General features: G+C 55.3%; 1 protein-coding gene across 4 annotated transcripts in view; it reads right to left on the bottom strand.

Annotated features, from left to right (window-relative positions):
• Window positions 1-21,386, bottom strand: part of PPFIA4 (PTPRF interacting protein alpha 4) — a 74,125-nt gene that overhangs the window by 16,336 nt on the left and 36,403 nt on the right. For 2 of the 4 annotated variants that reach the window (XM_054087333.1, XM_054087332.1), the window contains exons 3-13: window positions 12,038-12,139; window positions 11,747-11,911; window positions 11,075-11,149; window positions 8,911-9,006; window positions 8,276-8,497; window positions 7,691-7,837; window positions 7,427-7,565; window positions 6,219-6,298; window positions 4,799-4,930; window positions 2,697-2,759; window positions 1,324-1,415 (exon numbers count right to left, since the gene is read on the bottom strand). In XM_054087333.1, coding sequence (XP_053943308.1) covers window positions 1,324-1,415; window positions 2,697-2,759; window positions 4,799-4,930; window positions 6,219-6,298; window positions 7,427-7,565; window positions 7,691-7,837; window positions 8,276-8,497; window positions 8,911-9,006; window positions 11,075-11,149; window positions 11,747-11,911; window positions 12,038-12,139 — 1,313 coding nt within the window. Of the gene's footprint in view, window positions 1-1,323; window positions 1,416-2,696; window positions 2,760-4,798; window positions 4,931-6,218; window positions 6,299-7,426; window positions 7,566-7,690; window positions 7,838-8,275; window positions 8,498-8,910; window positions 9,007-11,074; window positions 11,150-11,746; window positions 11,912-12,037; window positions 12,140-20,881; window positions 21,164-21,386 lie in introns of those variants that run through there. The other 2 variants (XM_054087335.1, XM_054087334.1) reach the window with 2 other exon arrangements.

Raw genomic sequence — 21,386 nt, forward strand, 5'->3', positions numbered from 1 at the left:
TCTTCTCTCCATGATGCATACGGGGCCACCAGGCCTTCTCTTCTCTGCCACAGCTGCCGGCAGGTTTGAAGCTGGTTGCACTCGCTCCTTTCCAGCTTGCCCAGCCTTCCTAAGAGGTGAATTTCCCTACCAGTCACCACTCCCAGCGATTCCAGGCGGGCTCTAACCCACGTGGCGAGTCCTCAGGAGAGGACGTGGTCTCCCACGCCGGTGCAGCGCCACAGTGGGGTCCACACCAGGCCAGCACCCTCCTTTTCTAACTCCTTGGTTCCTTGTGGCAGTGCTGGCACTCCAGGCTGATGCCGGAGGCTGAGATCCAACGGACTCACCTTGCCTACTGGTGCTCTCAGCTGGGTCCTCCCGGTCTCTTAGCTGACTTTAAATGAAAGGATGCAGGAGGACCATGGCATCGAGGAGGGTGAAAACTACTCAGGCCATTCTCCTTTGCCTACAGCACCTCAAAAGCACCGAGGCGGAGCTGAGGACTACATTGGAGTCTGTGCCAATGAGTGCCACCATAGAAGAGGTTGCTCCTTCCTTACCAGCTCATTCCCAGCACAATAGAGGGGGAAAGGTGTCTGGTGAAATCAACCTTTCACAGGGACATAAGCCTTAATACCTCTGTGCAGAAAAAGAAACAATGCACAGTGGTTTTTCATCCTTAGAAGAGCAAATCTTGGGTCATTCAGTTGGGGTGGGATATTATCAACAGTCTGTGTCCCACCCCAGGACACTTCTTCCTAAGATCTCACCTCTACCTCCCTTCTTTCAGCTTTTGTCCTATCCCTGCATTCTCTGATTCAGAGCCCCCCCAGCTTTCCTGGAGCCCCTTTCAGCACTGGAAGCTGCTCTAAGGTCTCCCCTCAGCCTTCTCTTCTCCAGCCTGAACAACCCCAACTCTCTCAGCCTGTCCTCTATGGGAAGTGCTCCAGCCCTCGGATCATCCCTGTGGCCTCTCTGGATCCATGTCTTTCCTGTGCTCAGGACTCCAGATCTGGATACAGGGCTCCAGGTGGGTCTCACAGAGCAGAGCAGTGGGGCAGAATCCCCTCCCTCCCTGCTGGTCCCACTGCTCTGGATGCAGCCCAGGACACGGTTGGTTTCTGGGCTGTGAGCACACGTTGCTGGCTCCTATCGAGCTCCTCATCTCCCAGCACCCCAAGTCCTTCTCTGCAGGGCTGCTCCCAATTCATTCTCCACCCAACCTAGATTTGTGCTTGGGACTGCCTTGACCCAGGTGTGGGATCTTGCCCGCAAAGCCATAGGTATAGGATGCAAGTGGGGTGCGCATGGTCTGGTGGGGTTTTGGCAGGCAGCTCTTACCTTGCATGCACACTCTCCACGAACGTCCCACTTCTGGTCTTGAGCTGATCGACCTCCAGCCTCAGTTTGTCAATCTCATCAGACAACCGTCGCTGTTTGAGGCAAGACAAGTGATAGGCAGGGATTGGTTTGGCTCTGAAGAGCAGCCAGGTTTGGGGCAATCTGCATCCTTAGCTATTTCCAGGTTTATATTCCCTTTAAAAATCCTCACCCCGGGTTTAAAGCACCTTTAAAGCACCTTTAAGCCATGTGGGTGAAGAAACAGCTCATGCAGGTGACAGTGGATGATGACGCCACGAAGGGAGGAGGGATCACAGGCCAGACAGATACAGGCATGCTCGAAGTGATGCTGGTTCGAGATGAAGGACGATGGGTGCCACTAGGAAGCTCAGGTTTTGCTCTGGACCACATGTGCGCATTTGTCTTGGCAAAGGGCAGGTAGTGAGGGACCCGCTGGCCAAATCTGACACCGGTCCAGTCCCTCCTGCTTCCAGCCCCAAACTCATTGGGAAGCCGTGCCTGCACTGTGCTGTCCTGAGGGAGACGTGCAGGGAGAGGCTGTGTGCAGGCAGAGAGGCTGGGGAGATGGGATCCTCCAGGAACAGCAGGATCCAGTCCTGGGGGCAAACAGGTCAAACCAGGGTGGGCAACATGCAGGCAGCATCATGCGAGTCTCGGAGTTTTGCCTCTGCGCTGAGCTGGGAAGCACAAGCAGTGCCTGTGCATCCTCACTGATGGAGAGCAAAGAGCCTGGGCAAGGGAGAAAGCCGCCCCCCTGATCACCCCAACCATGCAGGAGACACGGAGCACATCCCAAAAGCTCCTATTGCTTCTAAAAGCTGCGACCCTCCAGTTTTCCAGCACAGCCCAACGTGAACTCCTGTAACAGACCCTTCTTAGATGCTTTATCGGAGAGCAGGGGAGGCGCAAAGACCTGCAGGGCCTTCTGCAAGCTGGGCATGGAGTAGATCTTTGCCCCAGTTCGAATGAGGGGGTCCAGAAGGGCTCAGGCAGCGCTGGCCCTTGCAGCCGGGCTGCACCGAGGAGCACTGGGGTAAAACCTCCTCTAGAGACACAGGCGAAGCCACCCCAGCCTCGCTGCTGTCCTCAGCAGGGGTCACAGATGGACGAGTGTGACAGAAATACGGAGATGGGACTGAACGTGCCTGTTAGGGAACCAAACCTGGGCTCTCCTGGGTGGCAGCTTCAATCCAGCCACTGCTTGAGTTAGTTTGTGGCCTCCTGCTGCTGGGCGCTTTGGGATCCCTGCTGCTCCGAAACTGGGGCATTTTGGGAGGTGCAACTGCCACAAGCCAGGGATTAGGAGGGAGGAAGCGCAGTCACTAGGGCAGGCTCCCTGCAGCAGCATTTACCTTGTCATGCTGGTGTTCCTCTATCTGCTTTTGGGTATTTTCCAGCTCTTGTAACAATGTGTTCTTTAAAAAAAAAAATCAAACAAAAGAAAAGAGAACAAAAACAGGAAATCAAAAAGAGAGACTGTTTAAGAAAACAGCCGTGCAGGCTCCTGGGAATGGCCAGCACGGATCACGGCGTGGATGGTGCAACAGACACCTGGCAGGACAGAGAGCAACTGATACAAGAAGTTCCTATTACAAGAACTGGAATATTCTGATTTAAGCTAAAGTAAAGTTTCATCTAGGTAATTGTGTTCTTTGAAAGTTAGACAGAAAGTCCCTCAGAGATTACGGTTTCTTTCAAACAGTGTTTTCCCAGACATTGTCCGTTCTTTAGAGACGATAATGTCTTGTGTTCAGTATGATCTGTGCTGAACAGAGGTGTTTTCTTCTGTAATCCCCTTTGTTTGCAGTATTCACTATCTTAAATGCAAGGTCAGGCAGAGCTGGAGCCAGCTCCAAATCAGCAAGAGTTTTGACTGTTGCAAAATTCATAATAACATTAAAATCAGACCTTGGAAAGTAATAGAAAATGCATACGATTTCTGGGAGAATTTATACTCTTGCACGTAAAATATACATATATTCTGTCCCCAGCTCTTGTCTCACTGCACAATTGATGGAGATCACTCCCGCATGTTGCCCAGGCCTGATAAAGGGTGCCTGCTGTCTAAAACTCCAAAATGAGTCTTAGAGAGTTTATTTGCTGGCATTTTCGGTCCTACAATGGCTCCCTGATCTGTTCCTCACCCACCTGCCTGCGCGCTGGTCTTCTCTGCAAGACTCTTGTGCCTCAAGCCCGGCTGCTGTAGCTCAGCTCCTGCCCCACCCCAAGGCCGGGCCATGTCCACGGTGGGTAAGCGGCAATTAGGGATTTGATGAGCAGGGCTTGAAGATTAGGAATTGTGTCTGAGAGGAGATCAGCTCCTTGAGCAGCTGGATCAAGGGCAAAAACGTCCCCTACGGCTAAGCTAGGGAATGTGCAGGGGGAAAAGATGTATTTGCAGCTTTCTGAGCTAGTGGGAGGTCAGTGACCTCTTTTTTAGGAGGTGATGGCTGCCAAAGAGGATCATTGTTGGCTGTGGAACACCTGGAGAAACTCCAGGTGAGAATCAGGCTGGGGAGCAGACGATGTCCCTTTCCAAGGTGCCACCACTCAGGGCCCTGTTGCTTGCTGGGGTGGGAATTTCAACTCAGTCTCACGCGCGGGGTCCTGCTCTTTATCCAGAGCCACCCAGACATCTCCGCCGAACGACTGGACATGCTGGCACAGCTGGAGCTGGTTGGACACAGGAGATGCAGAGCAGCAGGAGAGGCAGACCCAGTCCTGGAGGCATCAGCTGAGGGTTGCAACCCTTCTGTGCTCTGACTCGCTAAGGGGACCCTGGTCCCTGCAGGAACCCAAACAGAGGTGGATTCTCAAGGCCTGATCTCCTACTGGCACTGTGAGGTTAATCCTTGCTCGGAGCCGCCAATTGCATGCAGCAGCAACGCCTGCAGCAGCAACACCTGGTGGTTCCTCATAGGAAAGCCCAGTTCCCCAGGAGGAGCAGAGTGGGAGCTGGGAGGCTGCTCATGGACGCTGCCCTGGCTTGGAGAAGGCAGATCAGCCCCGGCTTGGAGGGCAGGAAGGTTTTAGGACACCACATGTACAGGATGGGCAGCTGGGAGAGGATGATGGTGGCATTTTCTTCTGCAAAATGCAGCTGGGTTTTGCTCCGACAGCCGTGTGCAGGCTGGAGTCAAGGCTACGCCAGAAGAGAGACAGGGAAGTGAGGGAATGGAGCAGGAAAAATCCTATTCTGTTGGAGCTGAAAGGTGGTGGTGAGTGAGTCTTAGAGAGCAAGGGCTGGCTGGAGGCAAGGGCGAGATGCAGAGCATGCTTCCCTGCACTCCCATCAGCCCCAGCACCTGGCCGACATCCTGCATGTGCCCATTTCTCCATCCCTACACAGGTACTTCCAAACCCCTGCACCGTGTCTGGGCGAGGCTCCATGCCGGAAAGGCTGCAGACCCCTCAGCCCCTTCCCCAGACACCCCGCTGCCCCCCAAGCCTCTACCTTCTCCTCCAAGGCTGCCATCCTTTCCTTGAGATGCAGTTGCAGCCGCTCATTGGACTCGCTCAGCAGACGATCCACAGTGTCTGAGAGCCGCTTGTTGTGCTCCTCGTTCATCTTCTCCCGCTGGCGGGCCTGCAACGGCAAACAGCGAGCGGCAATGTCAGAACCAGGGGATCTGCTCGTCCTGCCAGCCCGTGCCTGCTGGTGGGGACAGCGCTGAGCCAGCAGGCACAGCTTTGGGGGACAAATCAACCTCTCCGATCACAGACTGGACCCTCTGCTGTGGCTCTGCTGGGCTCTGCCATTTCCCAGCCAGTGACAAAGAGGAGAGAGGACAGGATCCAAAGAGATGCCACCTGCCTACTCCTCAAGAGAGCTTCACCTCCGCAGCTGGGAGCATATTCCACACCCCAAAGGCTGCCCATGCTCTGGGTTTGCAAAGGTCTCTCCAAATCTCTGCCCTAGGCCAAAACGACCAGTAATGCCATCTGGGCAACTCACGAAATGGCATTACAACCTCCTGCATGGACATTCCGGCCACTGGTTGAGGAGCACAGTAGGGTTTGTGTCTCCCGTGACACTCTGGCCACATCCCTTTCTTTTTTGAGGGGGAGCTTCCTTTGCTCTCAGCACCCATCGGTCTTGCCCTGCTGCTGACTCAAGCTGGTGAAAAGAGCGGCTGGAACTTTCTCCTCCACCCTGAGTTTGGCATCCAAGCTTTCCACAGGAAGTGATGCTTGGAGAAGAGTTGATAATGTATGCTAACAGCAAGACTTGGGTGCTTGGAGAGGGGGAAAAAGCACAACATAGAGCGTCAGGAGCTCTTGGGTGGCTCTAGATGAAGAGATCCTGGATGGGGAAGTATTAGGCAGGCCCCTATTCCCGTCCTGCTTCAGAGATACCAGTGAGCCTGCCCTGCACGCTGGGGAAGGGGCTGGAGAACAAGTCCTCCGAGGAGCAGGTGAGGACCTGGGGAAGAAGAGGAGGCTGAGGAGAGACCCCATCACTCTCTGCATCTCCCAGAAAAGAGGTTGTAGCGATGTGGGTGTTGGTCTCTTCTCCCAAGTGACAGGCGACAGTGATGAGAGGGAATGGCCTCAAGTCGCTCCAGGGCAGGTTCAGATTGGACATCAGGAAAAATGTCTTCACCGAAAGGGTTCTCAGGCACTGGCAGAGGCTGCCCAGGGAGGTGGTGGAGTCCCCGTCCCTGGAGGGTTTTAAAAGATGGGTGGATGAGGTGCTCAGGGATCTGATTTAGCAGTGGAAAGGTATAGTTGGGCTTGATGATCTCAAAGGTCTTTTCCAACCAAATGACTCTATGATTCTGGTGTGCCCGGCTATCCAATCATTACGGCAATGCAAAACCAAGGCTGGATCAGAACCTGCAAGGAATCCTGAGTTCAGGCTGAGCAGCACTTACCCTGGCCAGCTCTTGGTTCTTCTCCTCTAGCTGGCTTTCCAGCTGCCGGAGGTGCTCCTCGATGCTCCCGTGCCTCTCTTCTGCCTGGGAAAACCAGAGCAGCCCTCTTGGATGACACCCTCTAAAACCATGTGAGTCCCCCTGCACTCCTCCCTCCACCCCTCCATCTGCAACCTTCCCGCTGCCTGAATTCCCACTTTGGCTCACTGTGCGCTGTGAACCCAAACCAGCCCTGTGAGCAAGAGGAGGGGAGGCGGAGGGGCTCTTTGAGCAAGTTGGGACCTGTGCCAGCACCCGGGAAGGGCAGAGCTGGCTGCTTCCGCACCTTCCTCCTGCTTGTTTTGCCCACAGAAGTCATGGCTGCCCCTTCCCTGGACGTGTTCAAGGCCAGGTTGGATGGGGCTTGGACCCCCTGGTCCAGTGGGAGGTGTCGCTGCTCATGGCAGGGGGTGGAACTGGATGGGCTTTGAGGTCCCTTCCAACTCAAACCATTTGGAGAACAAGTCTTATGAGGAGCGGCTGAGAGAGCTGGGGTTGTTTAGCCTGGAGAAGAGGAGGCTGAGGGGAGACCTTATTACTCTCTACAACTACCTGAAAGGAGGTTGTGGAGAGGAGGGAGCTGGGCTCTTCTCCCAAGTGACAGGGGACAGGACTAGAGGGAATGGCCTGAAGCTCCGTCAGGGGAGGTTCAGGTTGGATATCAGAAAAAAATTCTTCACAGTAAGAGTCATCGGGCACTGGAACAGCTGCCCAGGGAGGTGGTCGAGTCGCCTTCCCTGGAGGTGTTTAAGGAACAGGTGGATGAAGTGCTTAGGGACATGGATTAGGGAGTGTTAGGAATGGTTGGACTCGATGATCCAATGGGTCCTTTCCAACCTTGTGATTCTGTGATTCCATGATTTTATGATCCCAGCACAGGTTAAAGGTCACCCACACCAAGAGAGCCATTTCTCCCTTGGAGAAAGGAGTTGTGGAAAGGGAGCGAACTTCATGTCTGCAGGACGTATTGGAAGCTTTAGAAACTCTGCCTTATCCCTGCAGCCATGGGGGAGGCAGAGGGCAGCAAAGCTCAGAGGCTGAGAATGAAAGCAGGGTTCCTTGAGCCTGCCAGGGGCTCCGTCACTGGAGGAGTCGGCCAAACCTGCCTCTTCCTTAGAGAATTCCCTCTGGTTCCTCTACTCTCCCCTGTCCCAGAGCTCCTCGCTCACTTGCCTTAGTGAGGGCAGCAATGCGCTGGGCCAGCTCTGCTTCCACCTCGGGCAGCGTCTCTGCCTTCCGCATTGTCTGCTGCAGCTTCTGCTCTGCCAGCTCCAGCAGCTCCTGCAGATGCCGGGCTTTCTCCTCGCACTGAGGGACAGGGCAGGATGAGTACCTGGCATCAAGACTTGCCTGCGTGTCCCATTCTCAGCACCCGCTTCTCCCTCCCCAGGTCCCTGGGGTGGTGAGGAGTCTTTGGGTCCAAGCTTTGGTACCTGGCGGTGCAGGGACTCCTTGTTGGCCAACTCGCTTTCCAGCTTGTCATTGAGGTCATGGATGGAAGTGGCTTCTCGCTGGGCTGCCAGATAGCGTTTTTCCAGCGTAGTGATCCTCTCCTCCATGTCCTCTTTCTGAGCCAGTGCCTGGGGAAGCGATAGGGCTGTTACATCCTGACCTGTGACCAGCAATCTGGGAATAACTGGGCCCCCCAGCTCCTGTGAGACAACCCCAAGACCAAGCATGCAATGAAAACCCTCCTCTGCAAGAGAATGAGGGACAGCAGAGTGGGAGATGAATAAAGGGAGAGTCAGGCAATCGCAGAAAAACCTTCTAGCATGGACCAAACTCACTGCCCACCCGGGTCTGCACACCTGGGTACCTTGGTGACTGCTTATAACCACAGGGAAATCCTGTAGATGGACCTGAGGACAACCTCCCAAAGGCCTCTTTTGGGGAACACTGGCCTTCACTCTGCACGCAACATGGATTACAATCCCTTCCCAGCCCAGAGCATGTGGAAGCTGCTGTGAACATCTCTGCAACCACAACAGGCTTGGCAGCATGAGAGGGCAGTGTCTAACCTCCCGGAGGTCCCTCTGGTACTTGCTGCTCATCTCCTCGGATTTGATCAGATCCTTCCTGGCGGTGCCCAAATCCTCCTCCAGCTCGGCGACACTGGCAGCCAACGCAGAGATGCGCTCCTTGGCCTGGACCACTTCGAAATTCTGCTTCTCCAGGAGCTCCTGCAGCTCCACCACCCGCCCTGCCTCATCATCTGGGTGGACGGAGCCGTTGGAGAGCCGCTGCAAGGCAGCAGAGAGGGAGGCAGATGTGGGGCTGCCCCAAAGCACAGGCTGGCATTGCTTGCAGCTACCCAATGGGGGAACTGAGACCTAGTGAGGGAGTGGGGAGGGGAGACATGGGGCTCTGGGACCCCCCTGTCAACATCTCTGCTAGCCAGGGGATGGCTTCCCATGAGCATGATGGAATAAGGATGGCTGAGGGCTTCCCAGAGCCTCTAGGAGCTTTCGAGCAGGAGCACAAACTCCCTTCCGCTCAGGAATGCCTTGTAACCACCAAGAAGGGCATTTCCCATGGGGTTGGAGCAAGGGGAGAGGGGAAAAAGCTTTCAGTCCCCTGGAGTGAGTGACAAGGGGGTTGGAGAAACAATGGCCTCAGTAAGCAAGGTCAGAGCAGGGATTCCTGGGGCGCTCACCTTCCAGGGAAGCTTCTGCGCTGGCTCCTTTGGTTCCCTCTCGTCCCGCTCTCCGGCTGGGGCCTCTCGCACGGCGCCTTGCTGCAGAGATGCCACCTGCACGACAACAGGGCTTAATTAATGAGAGAAAGGAGATGAGACCAACCAGTCTGGGTGTGGGTGAGGCCAGGGCTGGTGCAGCCAGGTCTGCAATCGGCTGCCTGCTGGCTCGCTCCACTGTCACATTCAGCTGGAGCCTTTGGATAGGGAGGAACTGAAGGGATAGGGTGAAGAAGAGAGGGGAAGAAGAGATGCTGTGAAGGCATCTGAGGGAGGGAAAAGCCTGCTCAGCCTGCATGGACAGAGCAGTGCTCGCTATAGGCATGCAAAGAGTCAGGTTTTTCTGGTAAGCCCTTGGGGACTACAGCTCTGCATCCCAGGACTCCATCCCAACTCATTTCACAGAATCATAGAACAGAATCATAGGATAGTTTGGATTGGAAGGGACCTTAACGATCATCCAGTTCCTGTTCCCCTGCAATGGGCAGGGACACCTCCCACTGGATCAGGGTGCCGGAGGCCCCATCCAACCTGGCCTTGAACACCTCCAGGCGTGAAGCAGCCACCACTTCTCTGGGCAACCTGGGCCAGGGCCTCCTCACCCTCATCATCAAGAAATTCCTCCTCACGCCCAGTCTAAATCTTACCCTCTCCAGTTTAAAGCCATTGCCCCTAGTCCTGTCACTCCATGCCTTTGTAAAAAGTCCCTTCCCAGCTTTCCTGTAGCCCCTTCAGGTACTGGAAGGTCACTACAAGGCTTCCTCTGAGCCTTCTCTTGTCCAGGCTGAACACCACCAACTCTCTCAGCCTGTCCTCATATGGGAGGTTCTCCAGCCCTCAGTTCATCATTGTAGCCTCCTCAGGACCCGTTCCAACAGTTCCATCTCCTTCTTAAGTTGAGGATTCCAGAACTGGACACAATACTCCAGATGAGGTCTCACAGAGAGGAATAGAGGGGCAGAAACCCCTCCTTCACCCTGCTGGCCACGCTGCTCTTGATGCAGCCCAGGTAACGGCTTGTTTCTGGGCTGAGACTGCACATTGTACCCAAGCCCCCCTCTGCAGGGCAGTTTCCAATCACATCCTCCCCCAAAGTGTAAGGAAAAGGGGGATTGCCCCAACCCAGGTGTAGGACCTTGCACTTGGCCTTGTTGAACCTCATGAGGCTCACACAGCCCCACCTCTCCAGCCTGTCCAGGTCTCTCTGGATGACATCACATCCTTCTGGTGTGGCAACTGCACCACTCAGTTTCACTAGATTGCAGCCAAAGAGCCTCCAAATCCAGCACAGACCCAGCCAGCAGGAGCAGGCGGTGAACCTGCAAGGTGACCAAAGGCTGGGCATGGCCTCCCTGCTCAGCTTGGGGAAGGATGGTGAGACACTGGGGTCCTCAATCGAAGAAGAACATTGAGGGGCTGGAGCACGTCCGGAGAAGGGAGCAGAGCTGGGGAAGGGTCAGGAGCCCAGGGGTTCTGGGAGCGACTGAGGGATCTGGGATTGTTCGGCCTGGAGAAGAGGAGGCTGAGGGGAGACCTCATCGCTCTCTGCAGCTGCTGGAAAGGAGGTTGTAGTGACGTGGGTGCTGGTCTCTTCTCACAAGTGACAAGGGATGGGACAAGAGGAAATGGCCTTGAGTTGCGCCAGGGGAGGTTTAGGTTGGATATTGGGAAAAAGTCCTTCCTTGACAGAGTGGTGAAACCCTGGCAGAGGCTGCCCAGGGAAGTGTGGAGTCTCCATCCCTGAAGGGGTTCAAAAACCAGTGTTCCAATGTTGAGGAGAGAGGTTTGGGTCACTCTCAGCCCCCTTATCTGACTGGAGTTCAAGTTGCTTTTGTCAGTGAAATGAGCACCAGACAGCAAAACAACAGAGGGAACCTCGCCTGTGAGACAAAAGATTTCACAATATTTACAAGGTTTCCTTAGATCCAGGCAAGCCTTCACATAAAGAGGAATTTTAGAATAAAAGCCTTTACATTAAAAATGTCCAAATGCTGCTTCTCCAACCTGCACCATCGTTTGAGAGAGGCATTTCAGCAAACTCAACATGAATTCAAAACCATAACATGGAGCGGTCCCAGCCCCTTGGGCACTCCAGCAAGGACCAAGGCTGCCCAACACCTCTTACCTGCCGATGGGCGTCCACCAGCTGCTCCTCCAAGGTTGCCACTCGCTCCAAAGCTGCTCGCAGGCGTTCCCTGACCTGTGGCCACGGAAGATAAGAGAGAATGCCATTATTTATCTGTGATGAGAGTGCCCAGGATGTGGGCAAACTCCCAGCCCTTTTTATCCATCTGAGAGCCAGACTCGGGTGGGTTCACATCCAGGACACAGGTTCAGGGATGCTCCAACCCATTGTCTGGGAGAGCAAAAGCATGGACAAAACTGATTGTTGCAGGAAACCCATGGCTAGAGCAGCTTGAAGATGTCTTTTAGCAGAGCAAGGAGCTGCTCAAGGTAAAGGAATCTGGAGGAACAATAGGAGTTGTAACACAGACTGAACCAAGGTGGCCAAATGCCAGCACTCACTCCCACCACAGGAGTGACCTAGGGAAGCAAGATTCCCCTCCCTGACAGCTTCAAACCCACAGCATCCACTCGGCAGCCCCACCAGCTCCTAAAAGAAGGGTGCTGCAGCTTTTGGATACCCAAGACCTTTCTACTGAGGGAACCTATGTCGTCACACAGCTTAACGAAGAATGGCATCCGGTGGGAGAGAGGAGGGTTGGGAGAAAGTCAGCTCTGAGCCAGAGATGCTCATGGAGTGAGCCAAGAGAGAGATCCCAGCAGCCTGTCTCACCTTTTCATCTAGCGCCTTGTGATGCTCAAAGAGTGACTTGAGCGCCTTGAGCACCTCGACCTCACTGGAAACCCCGGACGGTGACTGGGCCTGACGCTTGACCACGGTCATCCTCAGGGACCGTTCATGCCTCGACACCAGGCACTCCAGGTGCTCCAGCAAGAGCTGCAAGAGGGCAAGCATGAGGCTCTTGCCACCCCAAGGGCTGCTGAAGCCGGTATCGGCTCAGCAGCCTGCGGGGTCCCATGTCCGTAGGGACTGAAAGCCAGAGAGCAGGTTTTATATGCTTACCCGGGTGTTATTGCGCTCAGCTTTCAGCTCTGAGATCTCCTCTTCCCTCTCCAGGAGTTGCTCCCGGCATGCACTGAGCTCCCGTGTCAGCGTTGCAAACTCCTGCAGAAATCCAGGCATGGCCGTAAGCAGGGAGAGCAGGATGGAGATGGAGCCAGCATCCCGGCCCCACTCCTAGGACCTCCAGCAAAGAGCATTTCCCATCTGAACCCAACGAGTTCTCACTGGTGACACTAAGGGCAATACTGAGACATCACCAGACAAGCACAGCCAGACTTGGAGATGGTCTGTTCCTGGTTTTCCTAAGTGCTTTGGAGACCAGAGAACGCAGCATCCCAATACTTATCCATTTGGTTTGATGTCCAATGAAACAAGAAGCTGCACTACAACTCCAGAGATGCTTGATGACATTTTAAGCATCCCAGTCAAGGCCACCAGCACGCTCCTATCCCCACTATCCCCTTGATGCAACCCAGCAGAGCACACCCCTTAGAGCATCCCATCAGGCTAAAACTCACTGCCACAGCCGGCCAGGATGGGTGCCCTGGCTCCAAGCCAGTCTCTGCTGTGGCCTCACGACCTGCCATCATCTAAAATCTCCTTCCAAAGGAAAGAGCAAGATCTCCTCAGTCCAGCATGTGGGGCCCCATCCAAGCTCCTAACGAGGCACCCTCAAGCCCTGAATCCCAGCAGATAAAGACAGGGCACAGCAGGAGATGGAGCAGGTGCCAGCAGTCCTTGCTCTGCTCACCGACAGCAGCAAGGAAGGCACAGTCACAAGCGGTGTCCCCAGGGCTCAGTGTTGGGGCCAGTCTTGTTTAATATCTGTACCAATGATCTGGGTGAGGGGATTGAGTGCTCCCTCAGTCAGTTTGAACACGACACCAAATTGGGCACGGGTGTTGATCTGCTGGAGGGCAGGGAGGCTCTGCAGAGGGATCTGGACAGGCTGAGGACAATGGGATGAGGTTCAACACGACCAAGTGCCGAGTCCTGCACTTGAGACACAACAACCCCATGCAGCTCTAGGTTTGGGGAAGAGTGGCTGCAAAGCTGCCTGGTGGAAAGGGCCTGGGGGTGTTGGTCAACATCGGCTGAACGTCAGCCAGCAGTGACCCATGTGGCCAAGAAGGCCAACATCATCCTGGCTTGGATCAGCCATGGGGTGGCCAGCAGGAGCAGGGCACGGAGCGTCCCTCTGGTCTCTACGTTGGTGAGGGCGCACCTTGAATCCTGGGTTCAGTTTTGGGCCCCTCACTCACTCCAAGAAGAATATTGAGGGGCTGCAGCACGTCCGGAGAAGGGGAACAGAGGTGAGGAAGGGTCAGGAGCACAAGGGTTCTGGGAGCGACTGAGGGATCTGGGGCTATTTAGCTTGGAGAAGAGGAGGCTGAGGGGAGACCTCATCGCTCTCTGCAGCTGCTGGAAAGGAGGTTGTGGTGATGTGGTTGCTGGTCTCTTCTCCCAAGCGACAAGGGATGGGACAAGAGGAAATGTCCTCAAGTTGCACCAGGGCAGGTTTAGGTTGGATATTAGGAAAAATTCCTTCCCTTTACAGAAAGAGTGGTGAAGCCCTGGCAGAGGCTGCCCAGGAAAGTGGTGGAGTCCCCATCCCTGGAAGGGTTCAAAAACTGCGTGGCCGTGGCTCTTCAGGACATGGTTTAGTGGGTACGGTGGGGTTGGGCTGATGGCTGGGCTGGATGAGCTCAGAGGTCTTTTCCAACCCTAACAACTCCATGGTTCTATGGTTCCATGAAGAGCTGTGCCCGGGGTCATGCTGAAACAGAGCTGCAAAGCCAGCACAGCCATTGGGATGGGATGGGCTCCTCAGCAACAGCACAACCACACTTTTGGGTGTGTTGGACAGGAGCAGAAACCCACTGTGATATTCTTAGGATGCAGGAGAGTTCATTTTCCCTTAAAAAATTAAATCAAGGCACTGAGTGTAGTCCAGGAGCCCTTTCTTATTGCGACCACTTGTTCTTTCAGTCGCCAAGTGGTGCCAGGACTAAGTCACACGTTGCAGCTGGGATTTTCAGGGTGAAAAATGCAAATGTGGGCATGCTTCATGAATTTACACCAGTTTCACAGGGCTGTTGAGAAGAACTTAAAAAGGAAAAATGTTTCAGAGGAAGCTGAGAATGATTTGATTGAGCATTAACAAACCAAATTTGAACTCGGGGCTGAGAGTGGTTTTACAGCATGAAATTCTCTTGCACTCAATTTTCAAGTTAAATAAATAAAAACCTCTTCAAACTGAAGCAAAATACTGAAGCTCAGGTTGAATCAAATGCTCTGCTCAGCTCAAAGCAAAACCTCTTGCAAAAGATGACGTCCAGCCAAGAAATCCAGAGCTTTATAATCTGTTTGCCCCAACAGGGTTTTCCTTCTCTCCTTCCACTTCAAACTGCTCCCCATGGTGTGGTTTTCAGCCTGCGTTGGTGGGCACAGTGGTGTCACTGGTGATGCTGGACTGAGTCCAGAGACCAAGGAGATGACCCAAGGGCTGGAGCACCTCCCATATGAGGACAGTCTGAGAGAGCTGGGGTTGTTCACCCTGGAGAAGAGAAGGCTTAGGGGAGACCTTAGAGCAGCTTCCAGAACTGAAAGGGGCTTGGGGAAAACTGGGGAGGGGCTCTGGATCAGGGAATGCAGGGATAGGATGAGGGGGAACAGTATTCAGCTGAAAGAGGGGAGATTGAGATGAGATCTTAGGAAGAAATATTTTGCTGTGAGGGTGGGGAGGCCCTGGCCCAGGTTGCCCAGAGCAGTGGTGGCTGCCCCATCCCTGGAGGTGTTCAAGGCCTGGAGCCCCTGATCCAGTGGGAGGTGTCCCTGCCCATGGCAGGGGGTGGAACTGGATGGGCTTTGAGGTCCCTTCCAACCCAAACCATTCCATGATTCTGTGTCTGGAGCTTTTATCCTGTGGGCGTTGCAGAGCTGTCCTCACCATTATTGCTGAGACTCGTTGCATGGAGGTGTCCCTGCCCATGGCAGAGTCAGAACTGGATGGGCTTTAAGATCCCCTTCAAGCCAAACCATTCTACGATTCTGAGACCCCACCACAGGACAGGACTGGAGCATGCGGAGGAAGAGCAATCACAGCAGGGAAGTCAGTCATTTCCCTTTTCTGCCCATCACCATGCCTCAGGGCTGCTGCCACCCAACATCCTGACACCAACCTCGTCCCAGGGCCCGAGTCCCCCTGTTCCTTTCCAGCCCCGCTCCTGCCCCATTAATTCTCCAGGGACCAGTTCTACTTTGGCATCCTCTCCATCCCCCAAATGGGTCACAGCACCCAAAATCCCCACCATTAACCCCTGCCATGCCCAGGCACCACCCCACATGTGTTCTCAGGCCATCCCAGAGCCCTCCAAAGTGCAGGGAACCCCACTGCACAGCGGCTTCTCTGGGATATCGCTGCTCTGGCCAAGCCTCTCCCAGAGCTGTGCTCTCGCGGCCGGTGGGGATTACAGCTCGGCGCAGCCCAGCGGCACATGCATGTGCGTACGCACCGCTGGGTTATGCAAGTGCTGTGCGCAGGAGCGAGCAGCCCATGAGCATCCCCATGGATTACGCTAGGGCTGGGAATGCCTGGGAGTGGAAAGCACGCGAGAGTGGGAGCCAGAGGTGCCAGACCAGCTGCCCTTGCACCGCTGGCTGCTTCAGATTTAGGGAGATATTGCTCCCCTCATCCATCAATACACAGGAGGCAGGGAGCAAGGTTTAGGGAAGTGATTCTGCCTCTGTTCTCAGCACTGGTGAGGGTGCACCTCGAATCCTGGGTTCAGTTTGGGCCCCTCACTACAAGAAGGACTTTGAGGGGCTGGAGTGTGTCCAGAGAAGGGGAATGGAGCTGGGGAAGCGGCTGGAGAACAAGTGTTATGAGGAGTGGCTGAGAGACCTGGGGTTGTTTAGCCTGGAGAAAAGGAGACTGAGGGGAGACCTCATCGCTGTCTACAACTGCTGGAAGGGTTGAAGAGAGGTGGCTGTTGGTTTCTTCTCCTAAGTGACAGGTGATAGGATAAGAGGCAATGGCCTCAAGTTGCACCAGGGCAGGTTCAGATTGGGTATCAGGAAAATTGTCTTCACAGAAAGGGTTCTCCGGCACTGGCAGAGGCTGTCCAGGGAGGTGGTGGAGTCCCCGTCCCTGGCGGGGTTTAAAAAGCAGGTGGATGAGGTGCTCAGGGATCAGGTTCAGCAGTGGACAGGAACGGTTGGACTCAATGATCTCAAAGGTCTTTTCCAACCTAGTGATTCTATGAAGGAGTTCAGCAAAAGCATCCTCACAGCTGTGATGGCCTCTGGGATGTCTTTCAGCAGCCCAAATCACACGGGTGATAGACTCTCTCGAGCGTCAAAGCACAGACCCTGTGGAACAACGTCCTCAAAGCTGCAAAGGATGGGAACCTCCTGCTCTGCCCCATGGCTGGCAGGGAAGCCACAGCTGTGGACGTGGATGTTCTCCCTGCTGGGGTGAACAGGGCTACATGCAGTGTGGAATGGAATGAGGCAAGGCATCGGAGGCAGCACGGGAAGGGGGATGTCAGGCTGGGGGCAGGGATGGGCAGCGCTCAGCCCTCAGCACTCCGCCTTGCCAGGCTGGCCAAACTGTACAGATTGCTCTCGCAATCAGGCTTTCATCACGAAAGGCCAGGAGATTAAAAGAGAGAGAAAATCCAGTGGAGAGGGACAAGCAGCCCCCACCCCGGCCAGCCCGATGCAATCCATGGGTCAGCAGGGCAAAGTGTGGTAGTGGCTCCACTTCCAGGCACAGCACGAAGCTCCCACTGACCCCATCCCACTGGGGTGCTCCTCTCCGAGCCCTCCACCTGGCCAGGAAGGGCTAGGCAGATCCCATGCTGTCCCCCTGGCGAGGCTGCCAGGCCTGGAGCATCCCATGGGAAATAAAAGAACCCATGATACACGTCCTTCCTTGGGGAAAGGCAGCAAAACACGAGCATTTACTACCAAAAATAGCAACGCGCCTGCAGCAAGATGGGAAGCAGCAGGGGTTAACAGAGCGCACAGGCCTGGGTGCACTTGCAAGCCTGACTTTGATGCTTTGAGAGTGAAAATATAGGAATAAATCCATCCAGCCCCAGCCTGGAGCTACCTCCATCAGCCCCAGCCATCTGCCCTAGCAGCGCCACCTTGCTTTAGGGCCACCAGAGGACACCAGGCGAGGTCGGGGACCATGAGGACAACCTGTCCGCAGCTCCCGGCTGCAGGGTCACACCACGGAGCGCAGCTACACAGCTATGCCATCGCCCTGAGTACCAGCGAAGTGGGGATAAAGAGGATCTGGGTGATTCTCCTCTGCCCTGGCCATGGCCAGGAGCCTTCCAGGAGCTGCAGAGGCACTTGACCCAGCTCCAACAAGATCTCAGACTAAGTAGGGACACCGATAAATGGATTAGAAAGTGAAGGAGAGGTGCCTGATCTTCAGTCAAAGGACGGATGACGACACACAGCCCTGGGAGTCCTCAGAAGCCCTGCGGGAAGCCCAGCAGCCTGGGAAGTGGCTAATTTGGATTAAAACCAAACCACCCAAAGCTTGACTGGCTGGGCTCAGCCTCAAGCCATAGAGGAGGAGGGAACAGGGTGGACGGGTGCTATTTTCACTGTCAGAGTAGGGAGAGAGACCCGGAGCACCATACAAGGTATTGAAACAGGGCATTGTGGCTTGGGATGTGGCTCTTTGGTCAGATCCAGGCACGTTCAGTGTTCAGTGTCTTCCCCTTGGATGCATGCTTGGAGAAGGTACAGGCAAGAGCTGTAGGGAGGCCAGAAACCAGCTACATGAAGACAGCTGGGAAAAGCAATAAGAGCATTAGGAAGCTAAAAGGAGAAGGCTCGTAGCATGAAAAAGCTGAAATAGAGAAGCCCTCAGCCCAGAGCCATCTGCCTTTCCCTGTGCCGTCTGCAGCACAAAGACACAATGAGGTTGCACCAAAGTGGGTAAAATTCCCCATTTGGGGCAAGATTTGTGGCTGCCACTCCAATGCATCGAAGCTTTGGGAACAAACTGGCTCCAGCTGGGAGATGAATGGCATTTTAGAGCCCCTAATTGAAGCGATTGCTCCTGACGAGCCAGGCGTGTGCTGGAGGGTGATGTGGGAAGGATGCACTGCTGACTCAGCATGCGAGGGATGAGGCCCCATCTGTCCATCTGTCTGCGCTAGGAGTTGGCAGACCCATCCCCTCGGTTTCTCCTTGCTGTCCCAGGAGCAGCCCAAGTCACAGCTGAGGGGATGAACACAACCCCAGCAGTGTGCAGTACGGGATTATGAAGATTAAACCCCGCCAGGTCAACCCAGGTTCTCAACCATCGCCCACCCTTGGCACCAAGCAAAGCAGTGGCACAGCCTGGATCTCTTGGTCACCGCACTGTGGCTTTGCAGAGACCTTTCACGGGGAATTGGTGTCCTCCCACCTCAACACATGGTCACAGCATGTATTTCCAACCAGGATCACCCATGGAGGAGCATCATGCAGTCAAGCAAGCAGGAATCCAACGTCTCAGTGCCCTGGGCTTGTGGGAGTGCGACCAGCTCCAATGGTTCAACGTTCAGCCACCAGATCCCTCCATCCTTCCCCAAAGGCTCGAGAGACTTTAAAAGTCTCACATGGTGGTGCTTGCCCCTCACTTGGAGCTGCCGAGGTTCCTGTTTCCACCCTGCTTTTTGTGAGGGTGAACTTTAGATAGATTTTTAAGTAAAACTGGAGGAATCTGGGCTGTTCATTCAATGCTGGGAGCTTTCCCAGCTCCTCAGGGACCTCCAGGGAGCTCAGGAGGTCTTTGGGAGCCTGCCCACCCCAAAAGGCCCAGATCTCAGGTCTACAAGAAGCCCCAAGAAGCAACGAAGGTGCAGTAGAGCGTGGAATAACTGCTGGAGGATTCTACGGCATCAGCAGCCCTCAGTACAGAGACCTGGGAACGTGGTACCCTGCTCTCCTCCTGACAAAGCTGGGGACAGGAAAACCTGCCAAACGCCATGCCCTGGCAGGGCAGGGAAAAGTGCCACCCCATGCAGGACCCCACTCCAGAATGCGTCTGGAAACACCAGATGGGCTGAGGCCAAAAGGACGAGGTTCAACCAGGCCAAGTGTCATCGGATCCTGCACTTGGGACACAACAACCCCGTGCAGCTCCAGGCTTGGGGAAAGTGGCTGGAAGCTGCCGGAGGGAGAAGGACATGAGGGTGCTGGATGACAGTGACTGAACATGAGGCAGCAGTGGCCCAGGTGGCCAAGAAGGCCAACATCATCCTGGCTTGGATCAGAAACGGCGTGGCCAGCAGGAGCAGGGCAGGGATCATCCTCGCCTGTTCTCAGCACTGGTGAGGGTTCATCTCGAATCCTGGGTTCAGTATTTGCCCCTCATTACAAGATGTACGTTTGAGGGGCTGGAGCATGTCCAGAGAAGAGCAATGAAGCTGGTGAAGGGTCTGGAGAACAATGGCTATAAGGAGCAGCTGAGGGACCTGGGGTTGTTTAGCCTGGAGAAAAGGAGACTGAGGGGAGACCTCATCGCTGTCTGCAACGGCCTGAAAGGAGATTGTAGAGAGGTGGGTGCTGGGCTCTTCTCCCATGTGACAGGCGACAGTGATGAGAGGGAATGGCCTCAAATTGCACCAGGGCAGGTTCAGATTGGAAATCAAGAATAATGCCGTCACCAAGAGGGTTCTCAGGCACTGGCAGTGGATGCTCAGGGAAGTGTTGGAGTCCCCATCCCTGGAGGGGCTTAACAGATGGGTAGATGAGGTGCTCAGGTGTCAGGTTTAGTAGTGGACAGGTATGGTTGGACTTGATTATCTCAAAGGTCTTTTCCAACCTAGTGATTCCATGATTCTGTGACCTGGAGCCCTGCAAGTCCCATTCTTGAGTGGTACCAACACCCAGGAGAGCTGGAGGAAGCTGAGCTGAGTGGCCAGGCAGGCGGGAGCTGGCAGCTATGCCAGGGCCCCGGGGGCTTCTGAGACGACTCGTACCCTGGCCAGGGCCTGACGCTGAGCTGCACACCCCCTGAGCAAGCAGGGAAAGCAGAGGGATTGGAGCTGAGAGCTTTCAGACCGATTAAGTCGCATTCAGCACTCCCATATGAATAAATAAATCATGTAAGAAGCATTAAGGCAGCTTAGGCTCCCCAGGAAATCGCCCTGGAGTTCGGCCTTTTGGGGGCTGAGGGATGTCCCCATGGATTAGGGGGGAGGGAGCTTGGCCATGTGGCAACTGAGCCCCACATGGGCAAGGCAGAATGGGAGGTACAGGCAGGAGCATCTCTGGAGCATCCCTGCCTGCCCCATGCCAGAGTTTGCCTCCAAAACCACATCCCTGCCTACCCCACGTGGGGTTTGTCCCCAACAAACACATCCCTGCCTGCCCCACGCAGGGTTTGTCCCCAACAAACACATCCCTGCCTGCCCCACGCAGGGTTTTGCCTTAAACACATCCCTGCCCTGTTCTGCTGGAATCCTTGCTGACACAGTGGTATCTGCCACGCGTGCCCTGAAAGGATGCAAATGCCACGTCCCCAGGCTCCATCCACCCAACCCGCCCCAGGCAACACGTCCTCCCCAAGGGAGAGCCTGGCTCATTGCTGATGCCAGGGAAGGGCTGGCAGCCTCACAGGTGCCCACGAGGAGCTTGGGTGCCCAACCCTGTCTCAAACAAAGGGTTTCTTCAAGCAATCCAGCTCGGATCCCACCCCAACGGGGTCTGACATGTTGCAGTAAGCTCCTCGGCAAAGGGGTTCACAGAGGAGGAGGAAGACAATGGGAAAGGTCCATGGAATGCCCCCACGCAGTGCCCTGGGGAAGAGACCCACCACGTCCCGCTTACCTGGTACATGCACATGCTGGGATTAATCCCATTGGGCAGGTGAGCACCTTTGGGTTTGCTCCCCGTGTTCATGCCGAGCCCTCATCTCCCTCGAGGGTGGCTGACACAGCCCTGCGGGCGAGCAGCATGGTGGGCGCAGAGCCTCCCTGCCCACGTAGGGGCAGCGGGAGGCAGCGGGGGCTCAGGGCAATTCCCCATCTGCCGCCCACCCCGATCGCATCCCCTGCCACAGTGCAGGGAGCAGAGGTAGCCCAGGGCACCTGGCAGGCTCGTGCGTGCGGGCGCTGTCACCGAGTCCCTTTGCGCTGACCCAGTTTGCCGCGCCTGCACGCTGCCTGTGTCGCGGCACCGAGGACCCTTTATTGGAGCAGGAGCAGGGACTAAATCCGCACGGTCCCTTAATCCGAGGCGGCTGCAGCGGGGTGGGCAGTGTGCACTCAGGGTGACCTGGCTTGCTCCCGCCGGTGCACGCTGGCTGGGCAGCCCCAAGCAGAGGGGACGTGAG

The sequence above is a fragment of the Cuculus canorus genome, chromosome 24 (assembly GCF_017976375.1).
Source record: "Cuculus canorus isolate bCucCan1 chromosome 24, bCucCan1.pri, whole genome shotgun sequence".
In the NCBI taxonomy this organism is placed as follows: domain Eukaryota; kingdom Metazoa; phylum Chordata; class Aves; order Cuculiformes; family Cuculidae; genus Cuculus; species Cuculus canorus.